Source organism: Mus caroli, unplaced genomic scaffold, assembly GCF_978045245.1.
Source record: "Mus caroli unplaced genomic scaffold, Mus_caroli_1 scaffold_11, whole genome shotgun sequence".
NCBI classification, from domain to species: domain Eukaryota; kingdom Metazoa; phylum Chordata; class Mammalia; order Rodentia; family Muridae; genus Mus; species Mus caroli.
Window position 1 is genome coordinate 76,268,768 of NW_028227266.1, and position 16,174 is coordinate 76,284,941.

General features: G+C 47.9%; 1 protein-coding gene and 1 pseudogene across 3 annotated transcripts in view; one reads left to right on the forward strand and one right to left on the reverse strand.

Annotated features, from left to right (window-relative positions):
- Positions 1-12,796, reverse strand: part of Lrrc1 (leucine rich repeat containing 1) — a 114,352-nt gene extending 101,556 nt beyond the window's left edge. The window contains exon 1 of one of the 3 annotated variants that reach the window (XM_021172927.3): positions 12,413-12,796. In XM_021172927.3, coding sequence (XP_021028586.1) covers positions 12,413-12,571 — 159 coding nt within the window. In that variant the 5' untranslated portion in view covers positions 12,572-12,796. Of the gene's footprint in view, positions 1-3,914; positions 3,981-11,970; positions 12,071-12,412 lie in introns of those variants that run through there. The other 2 variants (XM_029481866.2, XM_021172925.3) reach the window with 2 other exon arrangements.
- Positions 12,533-14,381, forward strand: LOC147002071 (uncharacterized; annotated as a pseudogene).
- The last annotated feature ends 1,793 nt before the right edge of the window (positions 14,382-16,174 follow it).

Genomic DNA, 16,174 nt, shown 5'->3' on the forward strand with positions numbered 1-16,174 from the left:
ACCTCACCTCAGACACTGACCACTCACCCACCTCCCATACACCTCCCATACACCTCACCTCAGACACTGACCACTCACCCGCCTCCCATACACCTCACCTCAGACACCGACCACTCACCCGCCTCCCATACACCTCACCTCAGACACTGACCACTCACCCGCCTCCCATACAACTCACCTCAGACACCGACCACTCACCCGCCTCCCATACACCTCACCTCAGACACCGACCACTCACCCGCCTCCCATACACCTCACCTCAGACACCGACCACTCACCCGCCTCCCATACACCTCCCATACACCTCACCTCAGACACTGACCATTCACCCGCCTCCCATACACCTCACCTCAGACACTGACCACTCACCCACCTCCCATACACCTCCCATACACCTCACCTCAGACACTGACCACTCACCCGCCTTCCATACACCTCACCTCAGACACCGACCACTCACCCGCCTCCCATACACCTCACCTAGACACCGACCACTCACCTGCCTCCCATACACCTTACCTCAGACACTGACCACTCACCCGCCTCCCATACACCTCACCTCAGACACCGACCACTCACCTGCCTCCCATACACCTCACCTCAGACACTGACCACTCACCCGCCTCCCATACACCTCACCTAGACACCGACCACTCACCTGCCTCCCATACACCTTACCTCAGACACTGACCACTCACCCGCCTCCCATACACCTCACCTCAGACACCGACCACTCACCCGCCTCCCATACACCTCACCTCAGACACTGACCACTCACCCGCCTCCCATACACCTCACCTCAGACACCGACCACTCACCCGCCCGCCTCCCATACACCTCACCTCAGACACTGACCACTCACCCGCCTCCCATACACCTCACCTCAGACACTGACCACTCACCTGCCTCCCATACACCTCACCTCAGACACAGCCACGCACCGTTCCTACCCTCCTTACACCTACCCACCCCCACCCCCCAGCCACTCGCATCAAAAGTGGGATGGAGAAGCCAGGCACTGCTAACCGCAGGCTTTCTAATGGCTACAAGTCAGTGACTTTGCCATGCCTTCCCTTTCTGCTTAGGAGGCCACCATGCAAAGCCAAGTGACCTACTGACCTAAAACTATTCAGGTTATGTGAAGTCACTAAAAGCCTCTTTAACCAGTGGGAGAACTTCTGTTACTTGTAGTCCAAAGTATTTGTATTCAGTAGGACTGTGTGTGTGTGTGTGTGTGTGTGTGTGTGTGTGTGTGTGTGTGTAAGTGCCAGAGCCCAGAAACCATGAGTTCCCTGGTGCCTCCCCTCGACCTCTGACCTAAACCTGACTCTATAGAACATGACCTCCTTAGAAGAGTCAACGAAGTATGCACACAAGCAAATATCCTCTGCCATGTTCCCATTCCAAAACCATCTTCCTGTGGCTTCTCTTTTATAGCACAAGCTACTAAGGAAGAGTCAAAGGAAGGCAAAGTTGGAAAGCTGAGGTCTTATAGCTTTGTCTTTGGCCCCCTGGGCAATCTCAGTGAATCACAGTAGTTATAGAAAACACTGGGCATAGCTGGGCAGTGGTGACAAACACCTTTAATCCTAGCAGGTAGAGACAGACAAATGGCTGAGTTCAAAGCCAGAATAGGCTACAGAGAGAGGGTTCCAGGACAGCCAGAGCTACACAGAGAAACCCTGTCTTGATGGAAAAGGAAAAGGAAAACAGGACAAGAAGGGAAGGCAAGAGAAGGGAAAACACTGGGCACACATTGCAGCCCCAAACCTTGCCACTTTAGAACAAAGCTATGGAAAACAGAGACATGTAAAAGTAATATACTATTAGGTAAGCTGAATGGCTGGATGTGAATCTGAAATGTCCACTGTGGGTGGGTGTTTGTTCCACACTTGTTCCATGGAAAAGATTTTCTGAAAGCTGCAGAGCTTTTACAGGTGGAGCCTGGCTGGGAACCAAGGGTCACAACAGCCTCGGAAGGGCACCCCCTTGTTCCTGACTCCAGCTCTCTCTGCCTCATAGTCTCCACAAGGCTCCCTCTGCCATCCATGCTCCAGCAGAATGAGATCCTGATACCAGGAGCTGAAAGAAACCTTTGCTCCTTGTGTCTGCCAGGTATTCATCACAGCGACTGCAATAGGAGCCACTATCAAACATTCGTTTTATTCACTCACAGCACGCAACGGTAGCAGTACAAAAGCACGCGCCTTGCCAGGAAGTATAGCAGAACCCACTTTATGGTGCAAGCAGGCGTGGTCAGGACTAAAAACTGTCTCATGCCAATTTCTTGATTTCACGTAAACAGTAATATAACCCCGGTCAGTACTCGCAGACAGATACAATGGAGCAGTGCTCTAGAGCTCGCAGTTCCCATCACGGCTCCTAACAAGCGCACTTTGACCTTGAAAAGCAGGTAAGGACTCCAATGTAAGTTACCTGCTAAAGGTGAGTGAGAACTCCTGACCCAGGAATGGACGCCACTCATCTCTGAGAGGTTAGGCATGAATGAGCTCATTAATACTCGGTGACCTGATTCTGAAAATGATCTCTCAGCTCAGTGCTCTTTTTCTTAATGATGCAAAAATAGCCCAAACATCATGAGTCTCTTTGTTGCCCTTTATAGAACAGATGGGACTCCTGGCTCAGCAGGGGCATCTGATGCCTTTGACCTTGAGGCAGGAAGATGCAGTGGTCAAAAGACCCAACTCTTGAGAGACCCTATGTCTTCCAATGCCAGCTTTGATATTTAATAGCTGGGTGTCAAGTTGTTTGGGGGGGGTCGTCTTTGTGTCCCCAGTGTTCTCATCTGTAAGGAAAAGCTACTTATGTGAAATGGGGACGAGGCTGTATGCAGATGGAACATGTTAATCACAGAAAGAGCTTAAATAGACTGAAGCACAGGACCCAGAACACACTCAGTGTCTTTGCAAATCTCTCACCGGCTTCCCCTCCTTAATTCTAGGTCTCTTTAAATTCCCACCATGACTCACACACCTGTCTGGGTCCTGTAAGGCTAAATCCACTTATCTGGTCCTCTGCAAATCAGCAAGATTTCACACTTAACCATGTGCCATACACCAACTGGTGACAGACAAGTGAACCTGTAACTTCCGTTTCCCACTGCTACCCCTTCTCGTCGTGCCAAGACTCTAAAGCGCCAAGCTCATCCTCTGCTGCACGGGCATGGCTGCCCACTGTGCATCAGGACAAGTGTCACTCTCCTGCCGGGACCTTGTGAGCGACAGAACTGCTACAGACTTAGTCTCAACTGCAGCTCTTTGGTTATCAGGAGATTTGCTATTTGTTTATCTGGCTTACCTGAAGGTTCAAGAGACAAAGATTCTATCTGCCCCGCTGGAAAGAATGAAGTAAATCCTGTGGGGAAGCAGGGAGGGAGGCCGAGGGCCTGCTGGGATGCCCGGAAGCATAGCACCAACACCCTGTCAGAGCTGACACTATTCCTCAGGAGCACGGAGCCACGACCTGACCCTGATCCACTGATAATCCTATTTATCAGTCCCCTAACTACAGCTCCCAAATAGAGTCTCTTGGTTACCAAGTCAGCCTAAGGGAGTACTACCCCCTCTGACTTGCTTGAGCTAATTTACTAAAGACATACAGAGTCCTGGCCAGATTCCTCAGATCCCTGCAGCTTTAAAAGCTGGGACAAACAACTGACAGGCAAGAAGCATTCGGTATTCAAAATGAATGTGTGGGCTGGGGAGAGGTCCACGCAAGTGCACATGTGTGCGGACATGGACGGGTGAACCAGAGAAAATCTGCTCATCTTTCTTCCTTAACTGACTCTGGGAATCAACAACGGACCACAGAAAAGACACTCATTTGGGATAGCTTTGCCTGATTATCAAAGCCTTGATTAGAATAATTAAACATAGATTTGCGTTTCCACTAACCTCGCTAAGCACCTCCTGAAGCATGTGCAGAACTACGGCACCGGCACCGCTCTCCGAAAGGTCTTCCTGGAAGATCAACTTGTGAAATTAGCATCTAAGAAAGTCAGAGCCCAAAGAGGCCTTACATTAGCCACACCCTCTATCATTCATATAAGAGAACTGGGCAAGGACAAGAACCTCAAGTTGTCCCCTAAGTCAATGCTGCTTTTTCCTCCACCACCACGGAACCACACCATGCAACAGGGACTGCTGACAGCCTAGTGCTTCTTAGTTTAATCTCCGGGCTCTCATTTGCAGGTATAATCAAACCCACTCTGTGTGTACAGGTGAGTATATGAGAGACAGACAGAAAAATACAGAGAGAGAGAGACAGAGAGACAGAGACAGAGACACAGAGACAGAGAGAGACAGAGAAGCACAGAGACAAACACGAGTGATAGAGATCAAAGGACAACCTCCAAGAGTCAGTCTCTGCCTACTGACCTGTTTGAAACAAGGTCTTGTTATTTCCTGCTGCTGTGTGTGCCAGGCTAGCTGGCCAGCAAACTTCAGGAGAGCCTCCTTGCCTCCACCTCCCATCTCCTGGCAGAAGTTCACTAGGATGAAAGCCATATGTGCTACTGCGTGCCAGGTTTTCATGGGTCCCGAGGATTCAAACTCAAGTTGGCAGGCTTGGGTGGTAAGTACTTTACCCACTGAGCTATCTTCCTGCCCCTCGAAACCTATTTTAAATTTCATTCACTCCCCGAAAAGGGTCACAGACTTCTCAAGAAAATCACTCAAGTACACAGTTTATGTCTTCTCTATCATATGCTAACCGCTTTAAGGAGCAGCAGAAGCAAACACAAAATCTGGGAGGTGGGGAGCTCCCATCACTTGCTCTGAAGGGACACAGGGATGTTGGCAGTCAAGAGTGGTTATCAGCGGACTCCAGAGACCACAGAGGAGAAGGAAGGCAGGCTTCCCAGGAAAGGGTTTCTCCTGATCTCTGTCCAGGAGGATCAGAAGCCATGGTCCAGGCAATAGAGAGAGGTACAGCAGCAGAGGTTCGGTCCCTGACATGAAGGCATACACCATGGAAAGGTGCATTAGTGACTCAGAGCAGCTAGCTCTTGTGCGGCACGGGTGTTAAGGTGCAAAAAGGGCAGAGAGAGTAGATCACAAGAATGTGGCCCAACTCACCCTGCAAGTGCAGGGAGGCCACTTATGAGGCAGCACTCTCCGTCTGGGTCTTAGATCACTCTCACCAAGTATGGAGAAAGAAGTCAAAGGTGGGGACAATGAAGGTCTTTGGGCCTCTCTTACTAAACAACATGGGTAAAGGATAAAACTGCATTGCCTTTGCCTATCTGCCACTACTGTTCTATCACTGTGCAGGTGTTAACACGGTTAATCTTCACCCCACCGTCCCAGGTAGGGACTGCCATTCCTTTGTTTCCAAAGATGATCAGAATGAAGCACTGGTTCACTGCAGAGAAGCTGCTTATGTAAAGCGTCACAATTAGGACAAGCTCACAACTACCACGCATACTTCCTCTTCAGGTCAGCGATTCAGGCCCGCACAAGAAGGCAAAGTGTGAAGGAGAGTGGCTAGGCTGACTCACACGGCTGTCACACCAAGCGGACACCCAACCTTTGTGTTGCCAGATATCCTTCGTGCCACTGTCACCTTGTTCTCCAAAGAGGACTGTGTCAACTCAGACTCCTTCCTCCTAACCCAGCATTGTGTCATCCTGCAAAAGATAGCTGTCTGCAACGCCCTGTCCGCTGTCAGGTCCTCTGAGCACAGCTGCGGAGAAAGCAGGGCAAGAAGCTCTTCCAAAGCACACACAGGGACTTGGTCTTCACCCGCCACGGGACACTCATCTACAAGCAAACTAAAACAATAAATGGGCGATATCACTACAAGAGAAGTGGGTTTCCTTCTTTCTTTAACCATTTCAAGCAGAGAACACAAATCCATCTTAACAGAAACCCAAACAGGATGATGACACCCCGGCCCACGCTCAAGCCAGCTACAGTAACAGCGTGAGTCTAGAGGTGTGTAGCCAGCATTTCTGAATCAAGTCAAACAGCCAGAATTCACGTCACATCCTGAAGGTCTGGAAGCTACTTCCAGTCCTCACAACTGCCCATCTAAGCTAGAGCTCTGACCTCCAGCACAAGCTGACTGTTCCTCTTAATTATATTTTCCAAAGAGGCGGGTGTGAACTGTGGCAATAAGGGGCCACAGTGGTCCCACCTAGCCAAACCATCAAGAAATCATCTAGAGAACTCCATAATTAGGTACATCTCCTTCTGCCCAAAGGAGGCAAATCCACTCCTTGAGGTAATTCTATCTCTTGACATTCTTAGAAACAAAAAATACCATTTTCCCCCAAACGAGTCAAATCTCTGGCATCTAGAAGTTATAGCTCCGTAAGTACACTCTCCAACAATAATTGGAGTAAACTTCCTTCAAGGACTCCAAGGTATTTTAAACTACACACACACACACACACACACGCACACACACACACCATTAGATCTTCTAAAATACCACATGCAACAGTAAATTACCATTCCTGTCCACTAAATTACACCTAAGAGAAAGTTAATGGACATCCAGAAGAGTCTTCTGTGTATTTACGAAGGCCTGCCCAGTGATTTCAGTACCCTTCATGCAGAGCTTGCAGCAGAAGACAGAGTCCTTTTAGGCCTGCGCTTAGGATGAAGATCCACACCTGTCATCCTTGCCCATGACCTCCATGGGCACTGGAAGTCCACTGCAGCTCTCCCTAGCTGCCTGACACACTGCAGTCCTCCATCTCCCATGCTCCAGACTGTCCCACTAGTATTGTTGACATTCTATGAAGTCAGCAGTGTGTTAACCCCCCCAAATTCCAAGTCTACTGAAACTTCATGGCATAGTACACACACACACACACAGATGTACTCATGTTTCTCACAAAAACACAGCCCATGAAGTTACCAGGGTCACTATGGGCATACTCATAAACGTGATAACTATATTTACCATAAAACAGAAAGAGAGACACAAATTCTACCCACCCACAACACATCTGAGTGGCCAATTTCCTCCCAAGGTAAAGCCTACATACAAAACTAACAACGTTTTAGTTGAATAAAGGCACCCCACACTGAAAGGAAACATATCAACAAAAGGAAATGAGGCCCAGTTTGGTCAGCATGACAGGAAGGTGATACAGACACTACAAACTCCAGGAGTGAACATCTCGGGGTCTTCTCCCTATTTTTCCTACAAATATGCCATCATTCCTCTGGCTACACCATGGAGGGGTTCCTGACTCATCTCCCAATATGATCCTCTCTACACCCAGAAATCACCCCTCTGAGATGCCAACCAACAGCCTCCGCTGCTAACAGGGTAGGTGCAACACCAATATAGTGTAGCTGCTGGCCTCCACCCTCAGGTGGCCCCTTCAGCCTCCATACCTGCTCTTCCCTCTTTCTCTCCCACTCTGAATCACCGCCTCTAAAGCCTTTTCTCATTTCCCCCAGAACTATGAAACTCCTCAAAGCTCTATCAGCTTCCAATAAAGGCTCCTAAATGTCCCCATTGCCAGCCTTCCCCGTCTCCCAGGCAGGTCACTCATGAGGGAGAGGGAGGGGGCGAGAGGGGTGAGTCCAATGTTCACACCCTCTTAACTTCCTTCAGTATTCTCCTGCATTTGAAAAACTGAAAGTCTAATGGCTACCATGGGTTGTTACACGGAGTAGGAAAAATTATTTGTGTAAAGAACCTACTACAAAAGTTTGGGACTTTGTGAGGGGTGGGTATAACAATCATGTCACAGACACTATCTAAATGCTTCCTAGACTCTAATCTCTACTGACCAGGGAAAATTACAGTTTCTCTAACTTGGTTTTCTCACCTCTGAGTTCGGGGACTAAGGAAATCTATGGGGAAGGCGTGAAGCAGCCCAGAAAACTATCAGAAAGCAAGGAGGCGCTAATACCAGGATGTCTGAGAAGTGAACTGCTCCTCTAACCAGTAAGGGAAACATTCCTTTCATCCCCTTTGGATTCATGTTCCTTAAATGTGTAATTGGTCTTTTATTGAATAATTGAGTTCGTTATTATACAGTCACTTAAGTATACAGGTGTATCAGCCCTGTGCCTTAGCTCTTACATAGCTATGAAGTAAAATAACTCTAAAAACCCAATAAAGACAAGAAAGGAGACCTCAACAATAACTTGACATCACACAGCAATTAAATACTTTTGTAGCTGCGACTCGGCTGCTCACGATGTATCAAGGAATATTAAACAGGTGCGGGCCCCTGGGTTTGAATTCTGAGTAACCACACCACAGAGGCCGTTACCCCTTCCGCTCTCCGTCATGTCTCTCTGATGAAGTACAGTAGAGTCTCTGCTCTTCCAACTCCAGACCTGACCTGACTCTCACACAGCCACATCGACTCTTCCCTCATTAGCTATAACCAATAAAAGGAGTGCTCAGAAAAAGCTAGGCAATAATTACTCCTCTATAAAGTCATCTGGACATTTCAGGGTACGTGATTTTTCTTTTATAATTGCTGAAAATCATATCAAAAACTTAATTTGGGTTTAACAAACTCCCTGAAGGGGGAGGGGCTCTTTAAACTTGAGTTAAGAAGTTCTGGCCAGAGTATTTAGAAAGACCTCACACTGGCAGTGGTCTTCTAAAGCCTCGCCTAACCCTATAAGGCAGGTGGTAATCCTAACATCTGCAGAAAGTAGGGCTGGAGGAGAGTTTCCGAAAGACAGAACCCGGTCTTCAACTATCTAAATCTAAATCCAACATGTGCTATGCTGTCCCTACAAGACAAGGCCCAAGGAGCCTTGGTAAAAGATGATCAAAAGGTCACATGAATCCAGATGAACCCAAGGAGGTGGGTATGAGAGACGGAGAGGAAAGAGGGCATTGGAGAAAAAAGCAGGCCGTGGGGACAAGACAGGTGGAAAGGAAAGTCAAAGTTGGAGACCGGGAGAACGGATGCTCCATCCCTCAGAACTAGAAATCCAAGGAGAAATAGCACTTCCAAGGAGAAGACCTTATTGAAGCATGACTAAACTGGCTCTGGATAGGGATGACAGCCCCTTGCCAGAGCAAGCTACAGGGGCTAAAACTGAAGTCATATTCATGGCAAAGGTTCACAGAGTACAAGAATTACTTCAAAGGTGGCCAAGTGCCTTCTAGCACCTTCCAAGGAAAGACAAGTTACTAGTTTCTACAGACTTGTAAGTTGGGTCACAGGAAGGGAAATGCAATGGCCATGAAGATAGGCAGTCTTCTGAGCATGAGGGCTCGTTCACTGCTGCTAGATTCTTCTGCTGCAGGGAAAACACTTGAGGGTCCACGATGTACCACACAGTGGCCTAGGTTCAGCCATGAATGGCCCTGCCCTGTGGAGGTAACGATTTAGTTGGGTAGACAGACAAGGAACACATCAGCATGTTTGAACCTAGGTCATAAGTACCCTAGAACTAGAAAACAACTAAGTCAGGATCTGAGAAAGAATGAGGGGTGGGGGGACTGGTGTTTGAAATACTTCCATCGGACAATCAACAGACTAGCTAAAGGCCAAGAGGAGATGACAGAAAAGTCTAGAAAAGTAACTGTCTTGAGCAAGACCTCCAGGGCACGGGGCTGGGGCTCCCGTGCTTACAGGGGAGAACAGAGGCAGGCAGGCACTTCAAGGAGGTAAGAGTGAGACTGTTAGTGCAGACAACAGAAGAATCCAGTGCAGGGACAGCTGAAGCCAGATGAATCTAGCAGCAGTCAGACAGAATGACTATCACCCAACCAAAGGCAAGCTCAAGACAAGGGTCCTGACCTGCACTGCGGAGAAGCCACCACAATGCTCCACTGCTCCTGGGTAGTACATTAGGTAAGTTATTACCAACATGTCTGTGGCTGGCAGGCCACCTCATACTCACATCAGTATTTAAGTCATGTCTCCCCACAAGACTGGGAATAGCTCATAAGAATCACAGCTTCTTTAATCTCTATATTTCTAATAACTAGTAAGGAATGGTACCGCAATAAATGTTTAACAAGGCCAAGTTTAAGTCACATGACTCAAAAAAGGAGGGACTAAACAGCTCGTTTCATGGGTGTGAGAAGCAGACAGGCCAGACTCATCCTATGTGTTCAGTGTGATTGCAGTTGTCTGACACTTCAATACATGGAGGTAGCCAAACACTGTATCTAACAAAGTGCAGAGCCCTGAGGAAAAAAAATCACTGCAATTCTGTGTCTCAATTTGTAAACGAAAATGCTGCAGCAAATGAGAGGTGGCAGACCTTTCAGTGGAGTGTAGGTATCTATCATTATCCCAAAGCCTGGTGCCCAGGTAGAGAGTGTAGACCTCCCTTTCGGATGTGCTCCCAAATTACAGGCAATGAACCAGACAGTGGGCATGGCCAGCACACCAAGAACCTTTGAAGCTTTCCAGCGAGAGGGGTGAGATGGTGGTGAGCAGACAGGAGCTTGGAGTTAGAAGCCAGACGCACCAGAGAGCGATAGTCATGAGTTACTTGCTCTCCAACATGAACAATGGCTAGCCCAAGGAAAGGCTGAGGAGACAGACAGACTTTCAAGGTAGCTGCTGTTCCTGTCTGGCATGTACAAACCCAACAGTCTGGATGAAATGAGACAGAGAGGAATCCATTTTACAGGGCCTTGATTTAAGGCTATTAATGAGCAATACTTAGCAATAAGGAAGGCCACCACCCATTGGTTTCGAAATGTTTATTTAGTGTATTTACAGAATGCCATCAGACCTAATTTTGAGTCTCTGAGTTGTCATGTACCATCTGCAGAAATACCTGGCACTTCCAAAACTCTGAATCTCTACGCCAAGAAAAAAAAAAAAAATCTCCAGCATTAGAGGAAAACTAACAAACTCCAAAAAGGAGTGAAAAGCCAATCCAACCCAAAGAAATCGTCCAATTCCACAATAAACACAAAGCCTTCAGAAAGCACTGCAAAGTTTATAGTCAAGAGCTTTTTACTAAGTCTTTTAGTAACTTTATTTCAAATCCCTTGCAAAGCATTAAGCAACATTTGCTACATTTCAAAAATTATACAACTTAAAGCAATGAGCTTCCCACTTAAGTAAAACACAGCAAAGCTTAAAACCAGATCATGTGTTTGAAAATGCCTGCAAAATAATACATGCCTGAGGGATCTGGATGGTTTTCCTACTGAATTAAATTAAGGGGTGGGAGGGGTGCTCTGCAGAGATCCGAGTGAGGGTAATCTTTGTGATTACACAGAGGAGGCCATGGGAACCAAGAAAAGTTAATTCAAGACGAACTTCACTAGAGATGTTGAGAGAAACACACTTGTGATTTTCTAAACTCTGTCAGCGCTGGCGATCGTTATCAGTCCGTGTTCCAACAAACCAGCCATCTGATCAGATTTCTTTGAAAATGGCAGGACATCAGCGTTAACAAAGGACAAACAAGGTACTTGCATTCCGAGGCTCGGGCCTTTAGGCTCTCTCCGGGCCTCCCAGCGGACTTCCATTTCCTGCACCTCTGGATTGCCACTGGCTTACTTCCTCCTTACACCTGGGTAAAGGATGCGTCCTCCTTAACAGTTAAAGCTAGAATCCCGAGGCAAATTCAAGGGTTAAAAGTTCAGCGTCTAACCCCAGCCGGACCTAGAAGCACAATTAGTATCTGTCACTGGCCCAGTTCGGTGCGGCAGATGATTAATTTTCGTAAACAACTCTGAAAAGATACGGCATTAGTGATAGGACAGACCCAAGCAAGCTCTGTGGTGGCGGAAAGGCAGCAGCAGGGCTGACTCGTAGCGGGAGCCACTACACACGTTCATCGCAATTCCAACCACGCAACAGGTCCACGCACGCAGTGCCCCAGCGGCGGGAACCTGGGCACCTGCAGCAGCTCTCCTCCTGCCCAGCACCCCAATGCGGCCACGGGGCTACCGAAGCCGACAAGGCGCCATCTCTCCAGGGCACAGCCCACAGAGATAAGGCCAGGAGCACATTCCTTACAGATGCCAAGATATACTAAAGCTTACTTTCGCGCTGCTTGGTCCCCACATCCTCTGAGACCTGCGTTAGCCCAAAATGAGGAGCTCCGAGCCACTAGCCAGAGAACTGGCTGCTAGCCGATCACCCCGGGGCGTGATGGGGCGCATGGTCGCCCCCAGCTGGGAACAGTGTGAGCTACCTGGCTTCTCACCTAACCGGCATTAGTTCCCAGACGTGGATCTAAGCCACTTAGAGGACCAGAACGTTTCTCCACTCGCCATGTAACTACTCGTTAAATACCAAGTCTTTCGGTATAAATGAAAAACAACTTTTATTGGAGGATGGGGTTAATCGGGAAGCAGGGGGTGGGGGGGACAAGGAGGGCTGAGGACAGTAGTGGGACCCCGCTGGCCAGAGTCTCCCAGAGCGAAGCAGTCAGCGGAGGAGCGCACGGACCCGGCCACCGCGCCAGGTGAGGTGGGCACTCACCTCGGGGAGCTCCCGGAGCTGGTTGGCGTCCAGCAGCAGCTCCTCCAGGCTGCGGGCATAGCGGTAGATCTCCTCGGGGACGTAGACCAGCGAGCAGTGGCGCTTGTCGATGGCCTCCACATGACGGTTGCACCGCCACAGGGGAATGCAGTGGAACATCGCCGCCTCCACCACCAGAGCCGTGTCCCGCCGAGCCGCGGAGCCCGGGGCTCGGAGCCCGCTCCGCCCGGCCGCCCCGCTGCTCCCCGCCCGCCGCCCGCTCCGCGCTCGTTGCTGGCTCCAAGCTCGCTCGCGCCTCGCAAGGGTTCCACCGTCCCGAACGTTCTGAGGAAGCCGCGGGAACCCTCGCCGCGTCCCGCGCCTTCGCCACAGTCGTGAGCGTCCCCTCCCACCGCCCCCTCCGCCGCGCTCCGCTTCCTACTCGCGGCCGCCGCGCACTGGGCATGCGCACTCGGCGGCACGCGGAGGGCGTGTCCCGGCCGGGGATGCTCCGCTCCGGGTTTTCCTGGAGACCCGGCTCCCGGGAGGGTCGGGAGACGGTGCTCCTGCGGTCCTCTCCTCCGCGGGGAGTCGCACAGTGTGCGATTCTGGAGGGAGCCGAGCCCCAAAAAGCTCCTAAGGAGGGCAGGGACCGAAGGCCAGAAGGAGCAGAACAACTTCGGAGTTTTCATTTTTCTCACCGTGCCTTTTTTTTTTTCTTGCTCCCCTTCCCCAAAACAACTTTCTCTTCCGGGGTCAGGAAGTACCGCCCCGCCGCGTACCTTGAGCGCGGGGTAGCGAAAGAGTCGGTTCTGGCTTTCCGACACCCCCTCCTCCTAACCCCGCTTGTGCCCTGTGTCTGCGCACACTCGCTGGCAGGCCCTACGACCTGAGAGCATCTTCGGTGAGCAGGACTTATCTGAGATGTACGTGTCACCCACTTCCTGGTGCCACCAAAAGCATGAATGTCAGTCTTCAAAAATCTTCTAAAAGATGCTCCGAGAAGAAAGGAGATGGCAAAGGTGCGCTTCTGCACTAGCTCCACCTTAGCCAGATGTGCTTTGGGGGTTAACCTGGGCTGAAGTACGGAAAGCACTGGTGCAGGAAGGCAGATGACTCCTATAGCTGGCTCCTGTATTTCTTCCGCAGCACCCTGCGTCTTACAAAGGGGAGATTGCAACCCACGCTGTAGTTTGGGGCGAGGAGCACGGCTCTTCCTTTGCTCCTCACAGGTTCCTGTTACCACAGCCAGACATTTGAACCCCTTTTCTTCTGTTTTCACAGTTAACGATACAAAATAACCAAACTCACTCCTCATGAACAGTTGATGACTCCGTTTTAGGCCAAATACAATAGCTAATAGACTGTTTTAAGAGTCTTCTCTGACTCCCCACCCAGCAAAGGAAGCCTTATGCTCCCTCAGCTCAAATCTGGAGTCACCAACATCACAATATGCAGAAGATTGAAAATTGAGCTTGCTTAGTAACCAAGACAGAGTTTGCTCTGAAACTTTTTTTCATTGTCTCTTCAGTATTTTTAACTGCACAGGACACGTGCCCAGGGGGAGAGGGGGAGAGATACATAAAGGTTTCGTCTCTATCAAGAGGATCTCTTGTCTTAATTGATGAAGGAGGAAATTTGATGTGTTTTTACCTCAGAATTATCACCTAGGCTTGATGGTTACAGCCAGTACCTAATTCCTGCCACTATGCTGACTTCACTTTTTAATCTGACTTGGTGCCTGCATTCTTGAGGCGGACTTTGAGCCTCCACTCCTCCTTCATTCTTGCATTCCAGAAGCGTGTATAAAGCCCATGTCCTGCCACCTCCCATGGAAAACTCTGATTCCTGATTGAGACATCCAAGAAGATACGTCACTAACTTTGTGGGTTTTCCAACTGCTTTTTTTTTTTTTTAAGTTATAGAAAGCTGACCTACTCAGTTTAATGTTGTTGTATTTTGTTTTGTTTGGTTTGGTTTTTCAGAAATACTCACACTAGATGTTTTAATAAATGATAAGTATGTTTTTAACATATGTCTGGTCTTTTAAGGATTCCAACCTGAATAAGCATTCCTTATTCTTCTCTGTGTTGTGATCATGTATCTTCTTATGTCTAAAACCATTGTGGCCTCTGAACAGCTTACCTGCTTTGCAGATCCTGAAAACTACCGAAATCCACATGACTTAACTACCAGATTTGAATTCCGGCTACTCTGTGTTCTAGTTAGTTTCCTACTGGTGGGATAAATACCATGACAAAAAGCATCTTGGAGAGGAAAGGATTTGTTTGGCTTACATTTCTAGATCCCAGACCATCCTTCAGGGAAGCCAAAGCAGGAATTCAAGCAGGATGGGAACCAGGAGACAAGAACTGAAGCAAAGTTCATAGAGCAATACTGCTTACTGGCTCGTTCAACTTCTTTATACCACCTAGGACCAGTCCATGGGAGGTACCAACTACAGTGAGCTGTGCCCTTCCAATTAATCTTTAATCAAGAAAATGCTTTACAGACTTGCATGTATGTCCATCTGATGGAGACATCTTCTCAATTGAGATTCACTCCTCCTAATTGACCCTACCCTGTGTCAAGTTAACAACTAACCTCCACTGGGAGATGAAGGATTATTTGGCTTGAATGTCAGGATCACAATCCCACCCTTGGGGTAAGCGAGGGCAGGAACTCAAAGCAGGAACTGAAGCAGAAATGGGGGGGGGGTCTTGCTTATTGACTTGCTTTCTGTGGTTTAGTGAGCATTCTTTCTTATATAGCTCAGAACCACCTCCCCACTGGGGGCACCTAATTCAGGAGTGTTTGCTACATAACAGCAGATAATAAATGTAGACATGATTCACCAGACACATGCTAGATACAGAAATGCAACAAAGAAAACATATCCCTTCCCCTGAGAGAATGAAAAACGTGCAATTAATGGTTTGTTATTTTATTTCCTGACTTTTATTTGTAGAATGGTATAAACATTACATTTTTAAACTACAAATCCAAGGTGGCATCCAGTAAGTTGGAGATGACTGGGAATTCAGAAGTGTAGACATGTAAATTTTAAAATGAACACGAGAAACCACTATCTAGCCACTGGAGTGTAAAACAAACCAACAAACCAAAACAAGGATCCTAAGTGTTAGTGAAGATACAGTGCAACAAGCACTCAAGCATTGCTGGCAAGAAAGTAAAATATTGAAAGCAATATTTAAAACAATTTGAAGATTCTTGGTCTGTGTCTGCTGTAATGATCCATCTGTGATGTAAGTTATTTATCAATAACCATCATAATTTGGCTAATATTAGTCAAAACATTGAAACAACTAAATATTCACTAACAGATTAAAAGTGTAGCCTATAGAAACAATGGTATCGAACTCAACAATAGAAGAAAATAAACATGTTAACAAATAAATATATCTCAAAAGATCATATCCACAAAAGAAGCAATGTACAGAAAAGTGCATAGGATAGTACATAATGTATAAAATTATTTTTAAAAATTGAAAACTAATATAAAATGATAACAGCCTAACTCAGTGGCTGTGTGTGGAAATGGATGAGGGTCTGGGATGGCAAATGGCTCCAGAGAATGTGGGAAGTGATGGAACTATTTATTGAGGGGCAGTTTGAATACATGTGTGCCTTTACTAAACTCCTAAAACAATCTACTTAAAATAGAAACCTTTAACCATACATACTTTATATAGATCTTTTTAATTAACAAGTAAGAGGCTGGCAAGATGGCTGAGGGCGAGGGGGAGGAGTTTGAGCACTTGA